At 53.5% G+C, this 15,262-nt stretch overlaps 1 protein-coding gene across 1 annotated transcript; it reads right to left on the bottom strand.

The window, feature by feature from the left end:
• Window positions 1–5,151: 5,151 nt before the first annotated feature.
• Window positions 5,152–13,940, bottom strand: MYOC (myocilin). Its single transcript, XM_037167365.2, has 3 exons — window positions 13,304–13,940; window positions 7,535–7,660; window positions 5,152–6,362 (listed from the first exon to the last, which is right to left on the bottom strand). The coding sequence occupies exons 1-3, from the start codon at window positions 13,863–13,865 to the stop codon at window positions 5,578–5,580; spliced, it is 1,473 nt and encodes a 490-aa protein (XP_037023260.1). The 5' UTR covers window positions 13,866–13,940; the 3' UTR covers window positions 5,152–5,577.
• Between the last annotated feature and the right edge of the window lie 1,322 nt (window positions 13,941–15,262).

The following is a 15,262-nucleotide window of genomic DNA, read 5'->3' as shown; positions in this document are numbered from 1 at the left end:
GGGGTTAGCCTTTCCTTCCCTAAGGAGGGGCAGTCTCTGAAATTCGGGGCCAGTGTCTGTCGTAAGAGCGTTTCTTTGCGAGACTGTGCGCAGAGGTGCCAAAGGGGCTCTGGACGAGCACATCAGACATCAAAAGGTAATTTGGTTGGGCTTCCTCTGAGTAGCAAACTTTTCCAGCTGAGGCCGCTGCCATCCCTGCTCCAAGAACGGCTCTGCCGCCACACGAGTGTGACCAGGAGGTGGCCAGGAGCGGGGAGCCATCTCCAGGTCCTGGGCCATGGCCTGGCGCCGAGACAGACCGTGAGGGTGGGTCGGTCTGGCCGGTGGAGTGGGCACAGTCTGCAGACGGAATCTAGCTCCGTGGCCCTGGGGGAAGCTCCTGAGTTTCCCTGCTGTTCAGTCTCCCGCTTCGTTCATGGGGACCTTGCAGAGTTACTGTGGTCACCAAATAAGGACACCCCTCAGTGGCTAGCACTAAATGGGGGGCTAGTGGGATTTCTGGTATCAACGTTGAGCCTCACTCAGTGCACCTCTGAGCAAGCAGCCTGGCCCTGAGCCCCAGTATCCCTGAACCCCCTTCTCCAGTTCTTTGGAAGGCAAGCACAAAGCTTGGCAGGGTCCAGGGGTGCCCACCGGGCCTGTGAGGGACGGGCCCGTGGCAGTGGCCCGGGTTCCAGGGGAGTCAGTTCACCTCCGCTGGCCTCCATTGCCCCAACTGTGACCTGGGGGGAGCAGTAGCCATCCTGGGCTTCCACACTGCCTGACGGGGGAAGAATGCCCATCCTACCTCAGGGGCAGGAGGGTCTCTCCTGCCCAAGGCAGGTGTCAGAGGAAACCTAGCCCTGCACAGGCCTGGGGCTGGGCATGAGCTACAGATAGGACCCAGGCACAGTGACCGCCTCCACTTTCCTCTGCCACTGACATCTGCGTTACTGATGCTTGTGTTTTAGACCCCAGGTGGACTGAATGTCAATTCCTCTGAGCCCAAGGCCATGGCTGAGAGGAGCCTTGAGCACAATGGCCTGAAGTTCCCCTATCGTGACCTGGCCTCCGAGGTGACCAGACGCAGGTTCACCATGGCCTCCAGGTACTCCAGGCTAGGTGGGTGGGTGGGTGGTGCCTGACACTGCAGGAGACACTGGCTCATGTAAATGTAGTCAAATGTATTCAAATGTATCTGGCTGCAAGGAGGAGGCTGACTTTGTGAACGAGACACTGTTTTGTCAGCCACCCTGGGAAACAGACCTTTCCCACGTGGTCCTTCAAGAAGTGAAAATAGGGGTGCTGGGATGAATTTCAGATCTGTGGCTCTTTAACTGGGGGGGGGGCATCACTTTGATAATCAGGTGGAGGTTGTAAAGTTCTCTCTTGTTATGAAAAGGCATGGCTTTGCAAAGTTTGGGGACAGCATGGATTCCCTGAAACTTGCCCTCATTCCCAAGAGGCTGGGAGCTCCCTGCAGGCAGGGGCTCCGTCTCCTTCACTGTGATGTGCCTGGCACCCAGGGCTGTGCCCCTGAGGTCCTTAGAAAGAAGACACCTTACCGTCCTGAAAGAGAGGGTATGCCTGCGTCGGAGGTGGGGTGGGCGGATGAAACGCTGGACGCCTAGTTTAATTTGAGTCTTAGATAAATGTATTTTATCTTAGATAAACATGTATTTGGCTAAAATACACCTGTGCAATATTGGTGACATGCAGAGTGTAAAAATCACTTGTTTATCTGAAATGCCCTGCAGCTGGCCCCCTGTGTTGTCATTTGCTAAACCTGGCGAGCCCTCGGGCTCACTGAGGGAAGGCCCCTCCCTCTGGTTTGAGGATGACATCCACGTGCACAGGTGTGTGGAGCACGCAGTAGGACTCCTGCTTATGCTAAAACTGACCTCTTTGGAAACGGACATGTGGCCAGGTGCCGCTCCCTTGCTCCATGTCAAGAGGTCCCTTGTAGAAGCAGAGACCTTTCTGGTGGAGGGACAGGAGCCTGGATTTCTGTGGGGCTTCTTCACTCACAGTGAATGCCCACGAGTTACTGGACTTGCATACGTGGATTTAGTGGGTTTGCGGGTTGTTTTCTCATCTTCTTTTAAATGATGTTTTCTTGTTCACACTGTTACATGGTCCCAATGCTTCCTCCCTCCCTCCCTCCGTCCAGCCTGCTCCCACTTCCACTGTCAATCCCACACCACTGTCCACATCCATGGGTCCTTCATGTATGTTCTTTAACTAGTCCCTTCACCCTCTTTCAAACAGCTGCACTTCCTCCCCTCCCGCTCTCAGTCTGTCCCATGTTTCCATGCCTCTGGTTCTCATTTGCTCATTATCTTGTTCGTTCGATTCCTCTTATAAATGAGATCATATGGTATTTGTCTGTCATTGACTGGCTTATTTCACTTCCCATAATGCTCTCCAGGTCTATCCATGCTATTGTAAAAGGTAGGAGCTCCTTTTTTTCCTGCTGCAAAAGTATTCCGTTGTATACATGCACCAGTTTTTTATCCACTCATCTACTGATGGGTACTTAGGCTGTTTCCAACTCTTGGCTAATCTTAATGAATGTAACCCTCGAATGAGACAAGTGGCCCTGACCAGCGTGCCTCAGTTCATTGGGCATTGCTCATTTGGTTGGCTGTCATCCTGGAAAGCAAAAGGTCGCTGGTTTGATTCCCAGTCGGGACACATGCCTGGGTTGCAGGTTCAGTCCCAAATGGGGTACATGCAAGAGGCAACTGATCAATGATTCTCTCTCACACTGATGTTTCTCAGCCTCCCTTCCTCCTTCCCTTCCGCCTCTCTAAAAATAAAGTAAGTAAATAAATAACTACAACCTTGAAAAGAAAGAGACAAGTGGCTTAACAAACTTCTTCCAGGATACCTAGGTTGAAATCATTCTAATGAGGTAAACATGAGCAGAGAACAAAATGGGCAGAGCTGGCCCTTCTGAATCGACATGTTCAATATAAGCTTTAAAGTAATGATTTTATTAAACTCCATAAGTTAGCCAAAAAATTAAAAAATACTAATTTAAAATATGGACCTCTACTCAACATTGTTCACAATACTTCTTGACCTTAGAGCTTACTGGAATATAAGATGTTAGTGGACTGATAAATTAGGTGTGATTTCTTAGCATGGATGTGGAGTGTCAAGAAACCTTTACTGATTGGGTTTTGTGGCGAATTAGATTGTGACCCCCTGGGGGCTGCGGTCACTGCTCTAACACCCACACAAGAAGGAAGAGACCGTTCCAATTCTGAGTCCTCTCCTCACACATAACCCCTCCCCATCATCCCATGGCCACGGAGCAATACTGGGGGTCAGCTCTGCCTGAGGAGTGCGGCAGTGAACTTGTGCTCCGGAGGTCTGGCTCTGCGTTCTGGTTGTGCTTTGCAGTGGCCACTGGACCAGGGTACATCACCGTCCGTCCATCTCAGCTTTCTTGGCCGAAAACCTTGGGGGATGTGCCTGCGAACCTACATCTCGTTTGTTTCCAGTCCCTGGAACATAGCGGGTGGTCCAGGGACAGTTAAATCGGAGAGTTTTGCTGCCGGATGGGCGAGTCACATTTCCTGGAAGGCAGGGTTTGCACGGCCCAGGGTAGGATGGGGACAGGGGTCAGTTCAACAGAAAGGAGAGGTGCTGTGTGGCCGGGGCTGAACTGACAGAGAAAAGTTGTGAGGCCAGTGGAACTCCGAGGGTGAGCCTGCCCTGGCCTGACCTAGGAGAGCTGGGGGGTAGGGGTGGACGCCACACTGTGGGGTCCAGGGGCCAGTGTGAGAAGAGCTGACTCACAGTTAGAGCACAGCATGTAGCTCATTCCCACCCAGTGACACCCATGTTCTCATCTGTGGGCAGGTGGGGAAGGAAGCGGTTGTCTTTCACGGATGGGGTCTGTGGGGGTCTTTTTCTCTTTTTAAAAACCCTGCCCTCCTCCTGCCTTTCCTCCCAGGGAAGAGGTGTTTACCAACAAACCCAAGGAAGCTGAAGTGATGCCCTTCGACTTGGATTTGGATCAAGTCCCTCCCCCGGGCATGGCCGACTCCCCAGTCCCTCCAGCCCCACCTCCCTCTCCGGCTGAGGACCCCCAAGTCTCCTAGGCACACACAGCGTCAGTCATGCAGAGATGGGCTTTGACCTAGAACTCCAGGACACAGTTTGTGGGAAGTCCTCGCCTCGCCTTTGAAGACTCTCGGAAGATCTTTCCTTCCAGTTTCCCCCTCCTCACCCATTGTTGTCTATTGTTATCCCCACAAATGCACTTGTTTGGTCTCTTCCAGCCAAGTCTCTGCTGTGTGCACGTATTTATCTTTCATTGCCATCCTGTGTCAGGAGAGGATACGTGGAAAAGAGGTTCTAAAGTAACCAGGCAAGGCAGATCAGACGTGGCAGTTTTAATAGAGAGGGTGGCGTCAGAGTAAGGAGTTGAAAACCCGGATGGTGATAGGTGTGCCCCCATCAGGGACTGGGGAGCCAGCTCAAAGCCCTGGAGGCTAAAGTGGGCCTGGTTGTTCAGAGGACAGCCAGGAGGCCATGGGCCTTGGTCAGGGTGGAAGGAATCCGGGGACATTAGGAGAGACGGAGCCACCGAGGTGGGACTCTGCCGTTGACTGTGGATGGGATGCGGAGCCCCAGGGCGTTTTCAGGAATGGGCTGGCCTGGCCCTTCTCTCAACCAGGGCAGAGGAAAACCCTGAGTCGACCAAAAACACTAATGGAACAGGGTCCATCCAAACTGAACTGGCCACGAGAGAATGTTCTGACCACTAGGCATGATGGCATCTCAAGATAGACATTCAGTGTAATTATTTTAAAAATAATGCCTTGAAGGATGAAAAGATGGTTCAGGAAGGACCGAGAGCACCAGGAGACACGGCTGGGAAGGTGTGCGTTCCACTGTTTGCCAGGTGCCACCCTGGGCACCGCCCTTGTCACACACATGCACACGCATCACACACCTTGACCATCCTGCCATCAAGTTCCCAGCCCACAGAAATTTTCTGACGGCTGGAATCTCTACTTTTCTCTTGTGCGAAATATCCCACAATATCCAAGGAGAATGGTGTGCACGATCACTTTATTGCACAGGCAAAAGTTGTGGAATAACCACCTGGGCGCTCGCCCTGAAGCACGAGAAGCCAACTATCCTCAGCTGCTTTTCACCACTGCTGGTGCCGACTGTGCAGCACGAAAAAGCAGGGGGTGGCCCAGCTTCACCTGGAGTCCAGCCCCTTCCCCTAAACCCTCCTCCAAACACCCTCCTTAGCCAGCAAAGGCCATTCATAAAAAGCCTCGTGGTTTCCATGAAGAAACAGCTACGTGGTATAGCTTGTGCCCCAGATCACCAGGAAATTTAAACCATTTTAGCTATACAGTCCTTTAAAAGAAGGAAAGCCTAGCTGTGAGAAACTATGTGCCCAGAGCGCTGTTCGCGCAGCGTCGGACCCTGTTCCTGGATTAACCCGAGCGTAAGGCGAGCGGAGCGAAGCGGCGCAGGCGCAGGCGCGGGCTGGAGGGCCGCCGGCCTCTCGGAAGCTCCGAAGGCCTCCGCGTCCTCCTGCCGTTTCTGACGCAGCCCGGCGGCCTTTCAGACCTTGGAGAGCCTGGTGTCGTAGGTGACCATGTTGAAGTTGTCCCAGGCAAAAAGCTTCTTCTCCAGAGGGTTGTAGTCGATCATGCTGTTGTACTTGTAGCGGTTCCTGAAGGGCACGGCCAGGGCCTTGCTGCTCCCCGTGCCCGTGTCGAAGGCGAAGTTGACGGTGGCCTCGGGCGAGGAGTAGCTGCTGACGGTGTACAAGGTGCCGCAGATGACGAAGGCGTTGGCCACCGACTGCTTCCGGATGTTGGTCTCCCAGGTCTGCTCCCGCTCCAGGCTCTCGGGGTTCAGCCTGGAGAGGACGATGGCCCCTTTGGCCCCCTCGGTGCTGTAGATGACCCAGAGGCCCGACTCGTCCACCGCCAGGTCGATGTCGGTGTAGCCGCCCCAGGCGTAGGGGAACTGGCCGTGGTAGCCGGCTCCGGGGATGTCCTTCTGCGCCCTGACCGTCTCCGTGCTCAGCTCGTACCGGATCACCGCCCTGGACTCTGCGCCCTGGAAGTAGAGGCTCCCCGCGTAGACCACGGCGCCCGTGCTTTCCAGCGGCACGGGCAGCACGTGGACCTTGGAGGGGTAGCCCTGCGCGAACTGGCTGGCCAGGCTGTACTCGAACACCTGGCGGACGCCCGTGCCCACTGTGTCGATGCGCCAGGTGGTCTCCCGCGTGTAGGGGTCCACGGGCTTGGGGTCTCTCATCCACACACCGTACTTGCCCGTGATGGTTTCAGCTGTTCTCAGAGTGACCGGCTCGCCCACCCAGACGAGCTCTCCGCATCCTGGTGAGTCAGAAACAAAGCAGAACGAACACAAAACACTGATTCGCGCGCTCTCTGCGCCACGTGGGGCCGCAGAAGCCCGGATTTACATCCCGGTTCTGCCCCCTGCTGGCGCGGTGTGACCCTCCAGGCGTTACTTTGCTCTCTAAGCCTCAGTTTTCTCACGTGGAGAGGGGATAATAACAGTGTTTGGGGGAGTAGGGCTGCTGTTGGTTTCAGTGTAACTAAACGTGTCAGGTGCTCGGTTAGAGGAAATGGCCAGTAAACGTTTGTGATCACGCGTGACCAGGACTGAACTCGACAGGCTGCCAGGAGGGGTTCACACTCGACTGGTCTCATTGGACTTACCCTGGCCAGGGTCTCACGGGTAGTCATGTCATTATTCTTTCATGTACAACTTACCGCATTATTTTTTTAGAAATGAGACCAAAAATCGAGTCACGATAGTCATCTCTGTACAGCAGAGTTTTTTCAAGATGGACCATATATTTCAGGTGTCATTTCAACACAATAAAGTCTGAATATGATTTTAAATATGTAACTAAGAGGTGGTTAAAAACTTCGATGGAGCAGAATCATGACGGACTCCTGCACTTTAAGGGGAACCCTCCGTTTCCTTGTAGGGGGTGGAAATGTCCTCAAAGAGGCGCTCATATCTTGGGGAAGCGTATTTTGCAAGTTTCCAAATGCCTGACCCAATGCGCGCCCTTCAGGGCTAGCAATAATTATCAATGACGTGGAATCACAGTTTCTAAAAACCACAGTCTGTGTCCTGACATCAGGCTCCTGGGAGAAACTTTGGAGTGGGACAATGATGTTTTTCCTGAGCACCCAGGGTTCAGAAAAGAAGCCTTTAGTAGTGACCTGTGTGCTCAGATGGTGATGATGTCCAGCTGGCCCTCCAATACAGATAGGAAGGGCCCACCAACAAATGTCATTGTTCAGGTGTAATCAAGTCAATGTGACAGCCACATGAGTGAAACAGACACATCGGTCCTCATCCCCCATGCAGCCTGGCCCAGCCCACCATCCCAAGGGTGGGTGACGAGACACAGGGCTTTGCTGGGGAAAGGCTGACTTCCGGCCGGCTTGCCCTGGCGAGGGAGCAGCCAGAGGACTAGACACAGGCAGAGACCACGGGGGGACAAAAGAGAACACATTTAACTTCATACCTGTGTCCCCCTCTTCACTCCCGGGATGGCCTGGCGGGCTCTCCTTCAAGATTCGGGAAGCGGGAACCTCAGTGAGCTCTGACTTCAGTTCCTGAAAGTCCAGGTTCTCCAAATTCCACCTGGAAACTATGTTAAAAGAAAGAGATGGTGTCGTACCATGAGTAAGAATGACCCGTTGACTGTGTTGAGGATAACATTGAAATAGGTTTCCAAAGACGTGATGATGTTTGAGCCCTGGCTGGTGTGGCTCAGTGGATTGAATGCTAGCCTGCGAAACCAAAGGGTCGCTGGTTCGATTCCCAGTCAGGGCACATGCCTGGGTTGCAGGCCAGATCCCCCTTGGGGGGGTGGTGCAAAAGACAACCACACATGGATGTTTCTCTCCTTCTCTTTCTTCCTCCCCTCCCCCTCTCTCTAAAAATAAATAAATAAAATCTTTAAGAAAAAGATATGATGATGCCCAAGATTTACTTGAAGACAGTAAACAGCAGTGGGTTGCAGTGAGACAAAAACAAGATCAGACTTTGTTGACAACTGTCAGGGCCAGGAGATGGGTTTGTTGGGGCTCCTACCGGTCTCTCCACTTTCGTGAGCATCCTAAAACTTCCATAACAAAGCTCAAAAGCAATAACTTGCATAGAGATGGGCCGAGCAGAAAGGAGGGTATTCAAAATAAAGGGAGGGAGCTTGAGCACCACCGGGCTAACTCCCACTAGGAGGTCTGATATCTGCGTGGGTGCCTGTGTGATTCGGGGTTATTGGGAAGGTTCTGGTTTCTGCTGGGGGGCCTGGAATTCCATGGTGAGGAGTTCCCTGCATGACTTTGGGCTTTTTCCCCCCTTTGCCACAAAGCAAACGTCCCTCTAAGGGGTGGTGTATTAAGCTTTCCGTGCTCAGCTAAAATATTCTGTGGGATCTGAAAGCAGCTTTGAACAAGGAACAGAGGGCAGGGTTCCTAAGGAGCTTAGGGGAGAGTTAGAACCACAGAGAAGGGAAGAGGTTTGAGGACACTGGCTAGACGTTGTCACCACAGTTGTTTGGTGTAGGGTCGTGGTCATCAGGGACCCTTGAATAGAAGGAAAAAGCAGTAGCCGCAAGGAGCAGCCCTCCCTGCTTTCAAATGTAGGCTGTGATTCAGGCACGGTGAGGCCAGCAGGTCAGGAGCCTGTCCTGAGAGGAGGGGTCTCACACCACAGGGGCCCCCAGGTTGGGGAGGTACCAGGGGCCCCTGGGCAAGAGCCCTTGTTGTGGTTTCCATGGGGACCAGTGAGGCGGGGTCATAGGTTTCCGACTGATAATTTCGGCAGGCTCTGGGGCCCTGCAGTGATGGGGCAGGGGAATTGCCAGCCTGAGAGTGAGGACCTGAGAGAGGAGGGCGAGGGTGAGCTCTGAACAGGTTGGTTTGCATCTGAAAGGTGTGCTCCCAGGTGAGGGCGGCTGCCTCCAGGACCTGGTTGACCCAGGAGGGGCAGTCCCTTCAGTATCAGCAAGGCGTCAGAATCGAAAAGACATGATTAAAGCAGCGCCTTTCCTCCTGTTGACTGCCTCCGCCCCTTGAGTGACCTGGCTGCCCGCGGGGAGGGATCAAAGTGCAGCGCCGGCGGGGGGGGGGGGGGGGGGGGGCCTTGCAGTGACCTCGGGCTGAGATTTCTCAGTAGAGGGCGCTGGGGGGACGTCGTGGGAGGCAGAGGTTTTCAGTCTCCCCAGTGGGGGCGCTGGCCTGGGTGGGAGGTCCGAGTGTGAGGTCATCGGGTGGAGCCCAAGAAGCCTTGACCTGGCTACAACCTTTCCACAGCCCTCTCCACACGGGGCCCAGAGTCCCTGCCCAGGGACCCCTTGGGGCTCTGCAGGGCTCCCGCAGCCTGTCTCTGACCCCACTGGGCCCCCAGCCGCAGGTTGCCAGTCCCTCCGCCTGCACTCAGGAGGTGGCCTCTGCAGCTCTGGACCAGCGCCTGCCACCTTTCCTACTACCTGATGGGCTGAACCCCACCTTCCTAGTGAGGCGGCAGCCCCTGCAAGTCTACCATTTACTCACACCCTTGGTTACTCTTTCATCATCGTGAAGGACTCTTTCTATTGAATGTGCCCGACTTAACTTGCTCTGTGGACCCAGACTATTACCAGAGACTTTACAGGAAACTCGAGGAGGCTGCTCTCCACCTCTGTCTCTCCCTCTCTCCCTCCCTGTCTCCCTTCCTCCCCTTTTCCACCGCACTTTGCAGGAGCCCCACCTCCCTGCGGTGGAGTAAACAAGAAATACAATGAAGCGTAATGTCAGGGAATGGCTCCCAGGATGGCTGCAAGGCCGGATCTCCGTTGGCAGGTGGGTGGCCGGATAGTAACCACGCTGGCTTCTGGGACCCAGAGCACTGGGCAGTGGCCAGGCTCCCGGGAGGAGAACCGTCCCAGTGAGGTCTGAAGCCTGTGGGGAGAAGGCCTGTAGGTCCAAAGGCCTGAAGGTAGGGAGCGACTAATAGAGCATGAAGGGCCTGGACCAGGCCAGAAGTGCTAGCTTCCTAGTTCAGTCCTGCCCTGTGCCTGCTGTGTGACTTCGGACAAGTTACTCAACCTCTCTGAGCCTCAGTATTTTTAGCTCAAAGTATAAATAAAATGGCCCTCAATAAGGGTGAGTCAAAAGAAAAATTTCCCAGGAATGTTTCAAAATCATATCTCATTCTGAATGTGGGGGAAAAAACAAAAAGAGCTTATAAAAATATTAAGAACTATCTTTTATCAAATAGTAAAACATTTTTAGGGCTTTGTTTCTATTAAAATCCAGTCCTTCTAGGAGGAGGTTCAGGTCTATTATGAAATTCTGAAAATCTGCGTATTCTTTCCTATCTCTCTTACCTCTGCTTTAGAAACAGACATCTTCCAGAAAATGGAACTTATTAACTGGCTTGTATAAAAGTACCATATAGGGGCAAGTGATATGGAAATGATTTTTATAGTTCTTTTCTCTCGCTGCCCGAAGAGTCAGCCAGGCGTGGGAAGGACGGCGGACAGCGTGGGGTCCACGTGTGGGCTGTCACGGTTCTCCGGGGCAGTGCAGCTGGGCGAGCCGGTGGCTGGCCTGGGCGCTGTCCCACACCCACGCTCCCTAGAATAAGGGCGTGTCGCAGAGTTGTCGTGTCCCCATTGACGTTTTGATCATTTTTACATGACATTTTAAAACAGTAGTGGTGCTCAAGCAAGAGAAGGCCCTTGTAGCTGCAGTCCATTTCCTGGGAGGCTGCTCCGTGCTGGAGGCGCCTTCTGCCGCCCGCCCTTGACTGCTAACCTGCGTGATGACCCCATGAGGGACTGTCAGCCCCATCCTGGAGGCAAGGAAGTGAAATCTATGGTGCTTGTGAATACCTGTGGCGTCCCCACTACATATCCTGCCACCTTTTCCCAGCTGTTCCTGTGGCAACCTGCCTGGAGCAGGCGTCACCTGCTGGGACCTGTCCCCAGCTTCTCTGATGGCCTCCAAGCACCAGCCTGGTGTCCTTATCTGTATATCATGAATGTAAGTGCCATGTAGCCAATGGGATGACCCTCAGCCAATAGGAATAGTCAATGGGATGACTCTCAGCCAATAGGAATAGCCAATGGGATGACCCTCAGCCAATAGGTATCAACTCTAATGAATGTCCCCTTGGCTACAGCCACCTCTGCCTAAAGCACACCCACACTTCAATCCAGCCACCAGGAACACACTTGTCCCAGGTACAAGATCTTGAAGCAGATCTTCTGATCAAAGCAGTCCTTTCCCTGATGTTCCCATGTAACCTTTTTGTCTTTTACCTTTAAGGTTCTTCTACAACCCAGAGGTCACTTCAGGGTCCTGAAGGATCACTGACCCTCACTTGGGTGGAGGGATCGAATTCTAGTACCAGCTCGCTAGGTGACCAGGGACCCGCCGAGTACCTGCTCTGGGCCTCAGTCGCGTTCCAGCTCACTCTCTGGGGCTAATGGCACTTGCTGCTCAGGAAAAGCCCACGGCTAGAAAAGAACTTCCAAGGTTGGAGTTCATTATCGTGGGCTGTTCTTATTTCGACAGCAGAGCAGCTGGAGAGACAAAAAAACTATAGAATCAGAGATTGCATCCCGTAGGTTCCCAAACCCTTGTTAAATGACCACACACAATAAACCGGACAAAATGTCACTTCTGTTCTCTCTCTCTCTCTCTCTCTCTCACACACACACACACACACACACATACACACGCACACGCGCGCACGAGTGCTGAGAATGCAGCTTCCTTGGGTTAACAGTTTGAAATAAGCACTGCCTCATGGCACTTCTATTAATAAGTTCCTTCATTGTGCTCAAAACTGCAGTTCACCAAAGCTCAGCTCTGCCCCAGGGACCTCTGCGCCCTGGGGTCCCTTGGTGTAGTCATCCCTCACTCACCTTGAGTCGGAAAGTCTACAACGGGATCTCTTCCAACTCTAAGGATAAAGGGTTTCAGAAATGCTTTACAACTCAGGGTTATTCTATTTGAGCCCCATAAAAACTGTTATTCGCAGTAGGAATTTCCAGTGCCGTGCTCTGGGGAAGAAACCAGGGGCAGTGGTTAAATGGCTCATCCAAGGTCACACCCAGGCATTGACGCTTGGCTTCTATGCCGAGCTTGTTTCTCATGTCTAGAAAGACTTTTTAGGAGATATTTTCCCATAGTTTTATTTTGAAGATATCTGAACCTATCAAAAAGTTGAAAGAATATTACAATTACTGTCCCCTCGCAGCGACTGTTACTATTTTGCCACAAATGCTTTTGCTTTCTTTCCCCCACTCTGTCTATTTGAAGTCTTTGCTGGACCACTGGACAGTAAATTGCAGACCTCCTGACACCCCCTAACCACGAAACCATGTCTTACCCGGGAAACCTGGCACCAACCTGTAACACACTCTGCCAAGCAGTCTACATGCCAGTTCCCTCGGCAGCGCCACACCTGCCCCTGGAAGCTCTTTTCCCTGGGAAACAGGAGCCCAGCCGGGGCACCCATGCCCTTGCCCTCCACGTCTCTCCAGTCTCCTTCCGTCTGAGCAAGCTCCCACCCCCCTCCTTTTCTGCCATGCCTGGCATTAGCGTCTTTGAAGAGTCCACACTGATTGTCCCACAACCGGATTGCTTTGCTTGTTTCCTCCTGATGGGACAATGTTCTCAACCCTGAGCATTTGGGGGCACAGTTTCACAAGCAGTGACACAAATGCCGTCTTCCCCACTCCTGGGGAGGGCGTGCCCCCCGCCCCGACCCAGCGCACACTCACAGACACCCCACCTGCAGGGGTCAGGCAGCAAAAGCCACCTCCGGGGGTGGCCTGGCAACTTCCACGCAGAGGTCCTCAGATTGGACAGGGTGGAGGGAAGCCTCCAAATGACAGATCGAGGGGAGTGACCACGTGTTACTGCCTCTTTATTTTGCCCAAGGAAGGGCATTTGCAAGTTTTAAAAAACTACTCCCTCTCATCATTTCATAAATCTCTTGCCATTTCATGAACAGAGTTCACATTCACCCCAAAAGGTAGGAATCAGCCTCCCTGAGCAAAGATTCACAAAAGGACGGCTTTCTAAAAAGGACAGTGGCACTTCCTACTGATCATGTAGGGACAGGTGCGCCTCACCTGACCCTTCCAGGTCTCATGCTGCCGTAGGCCATGCAGACTCCGCACAAAACATGGAACCATCAGGGGTTAATTTACTAGGAATAGGAAGGACAGGGCAGAGGAGGGCAGGCCTGGGCCACCTGTAACAGGTCCCCCTGAATAATGTCGCCGTCTTACCTTCCCTGGAGCCTGGTGGCACTTCCTGAGGGGTGCCACGGGCTTGGGGACACTGGCCCCTTCTCAGCCTTTCTATCTCCTGGCTGCTGCTCTCCAACCTTCGGGCCAGGTCCTCGTTCTCCGACCCCAGCCGCCTCTTCTCTTCTTCCAGTACCTCCTTGTCGCGGAGGAGGTTGCTGTAGGCTGCCTCCAGCTCCCTGGTTTGGGTTTCCTGCTGCTCTCGCTCCCTCCTCAGGGTGGCCAGCTCCCTCTGCGGCCCCTCCAGGGTCTCTGAGGGCCCGGCCGCCTGGGCCGAGGTCAGCTGGTGCAGGAGGCCCTCCAGGGAGCTGAGCCTGGCCTTAATGCTCTCCAGGTCGGTGTGCTGGGTGCTGCTGTCCCTCTGCAGGTCCCGGATGGCTGACATGGCCTGGCCCTGCTCGGGGCAGCTGGACTCATCGGGGCTGGCCACACTGAAGGTGTAATGGCACCGACCACTCCGGTCTTTGGCCTTCCGGAGCTCGGCTGTCCTGGCCCCCACACCCCACAGAAGGCAGGCCAGAAGCAGCGGCTGGACAGCTGGCATCCTGGGCCTGTGGCTGCCGTGCAGTGCACAGAGTCCTCGGTGCAGAGGCTGGACGAGGCTCCCCTCCGGAAAGCCCTCCCGCTCGCGGAGGCGCCTGGCTGGGTGGCCCTGCCCCTTCATATATACTGGGGAGCCAGCCCTGTAGGGGGAGAGATGGCCACGTGAGGCCGGGTGTGGCCACACGCGGGACGGTTGTTTTCACACTGCCGGCTAGAAAACGACCTGCCAGAAGTCTGTTTCACGCTGCTGGTAGAAAACGACCTGCCAGAAGTCTGTTTTGAATCTCTTTTAAAAGACCATCCCACGTCCCCCTAAAATCCTTCTCCCCACACCCTGCCTTTCACACACCCCTCACCCCTCGCCTCATGCCCAACTCACCCGGTGTGGCCACCTGTGTGCTGATTTCAGTGAAGGTTTACTTCCAGATTATCTTTCCATTTCTCTGGGCCATGCACCGTGCAAGGAGCTGGGGACACAGACCCTGTCGCTCTGTCCCTGTGGCAGTGACGGAGACAGCAGCCAGCCAGATGACCGGGGTGGTGGGCCAGCGGGCTTCGCGGGGCAGCAGACCAGAACCATCCCCTCACCCCTGGCTTCACAACAAGCGTGGGAGATCTCTGGGGGAGCTTCCTGATGCCAGCCGTGCATTGCAGGCACCGGGGTCAACACCGGCCTCTGCTGTGTGTGCACCTGTGTGTTCACGTGTGTTTATATTTCACATGTGTGCACAGGAACCAGGAACCGCCCTGAAGAAATCTGTGGGATCCTTCAGGAAGATGTTTTAAAATGCACAAATGACACAGGGTGGCAAAGAAAAGACATGGTACTAAGCTACTATTATCAGAATTTTTTAAAATTTGAACTATGCCTATCCTTTATCGGCACATTAAGAACCAGGTCTGGCAGGGGTGGGGGGTGTCTCCTTTCAAGGCTGTTTTCAGTGTCAATGCTATCGCGTGGTGTCTGCTGTAACAGGGACGGACTGCAAAGTGGCTGTGATTTCATTGGTGGCGACCGAGTCGCCAGCACCGCTGACATGGTGTTAGATTTATGGCTCTGTTCACAGTCCAGTGAAATGTTAAACCTCAGTTTTAGTTAGAAGTTGGTGACGATAAAGATATATAGACTCACAGACTAGAAGCCAAGAGGAGGTCTGTGCAAATCAGAACACGCACATTGTATCCTTGTCAGTAACCGTTGAAAGAACGTTTGCTGTGGAGCAATTTCGGTCGCCTGATACTAGTCACACCTGCACTGTTTGTGAAATAAATATTTCAGATGCGTCCTGGCAGACTCACCTTGAAACTGGGGAAGCACATTTTGCTCTAAAGATTCTATTCTTATTTGATTGGTTCTAACATTGAACTTGAGACATTTACAAATGGGTTATGTGCTTA

The sequence above is a fragment of the Artibeus jamaicensis genome, unplaced genomic scaffold (genome assembly GCF_021234435.1).
Source record: "Artibeus jamaicensis isolate MK-2021 breed Jamaican fruit bat unplaced genomic scaffold, CSHL_Jam_final scaffold_625, whole genome shotgun sequence".
Taxonomy (NCBI): domain Eukaryota; kingdom Metazoa; phylum Chordata; class Mammalia; order Chiroptera; family Phyllostomidae; genus Artibeus; species Artibeus jamaicensis.
This window is presented reverse-complemented; position numbering and strand designations above follow the sequence as displayed.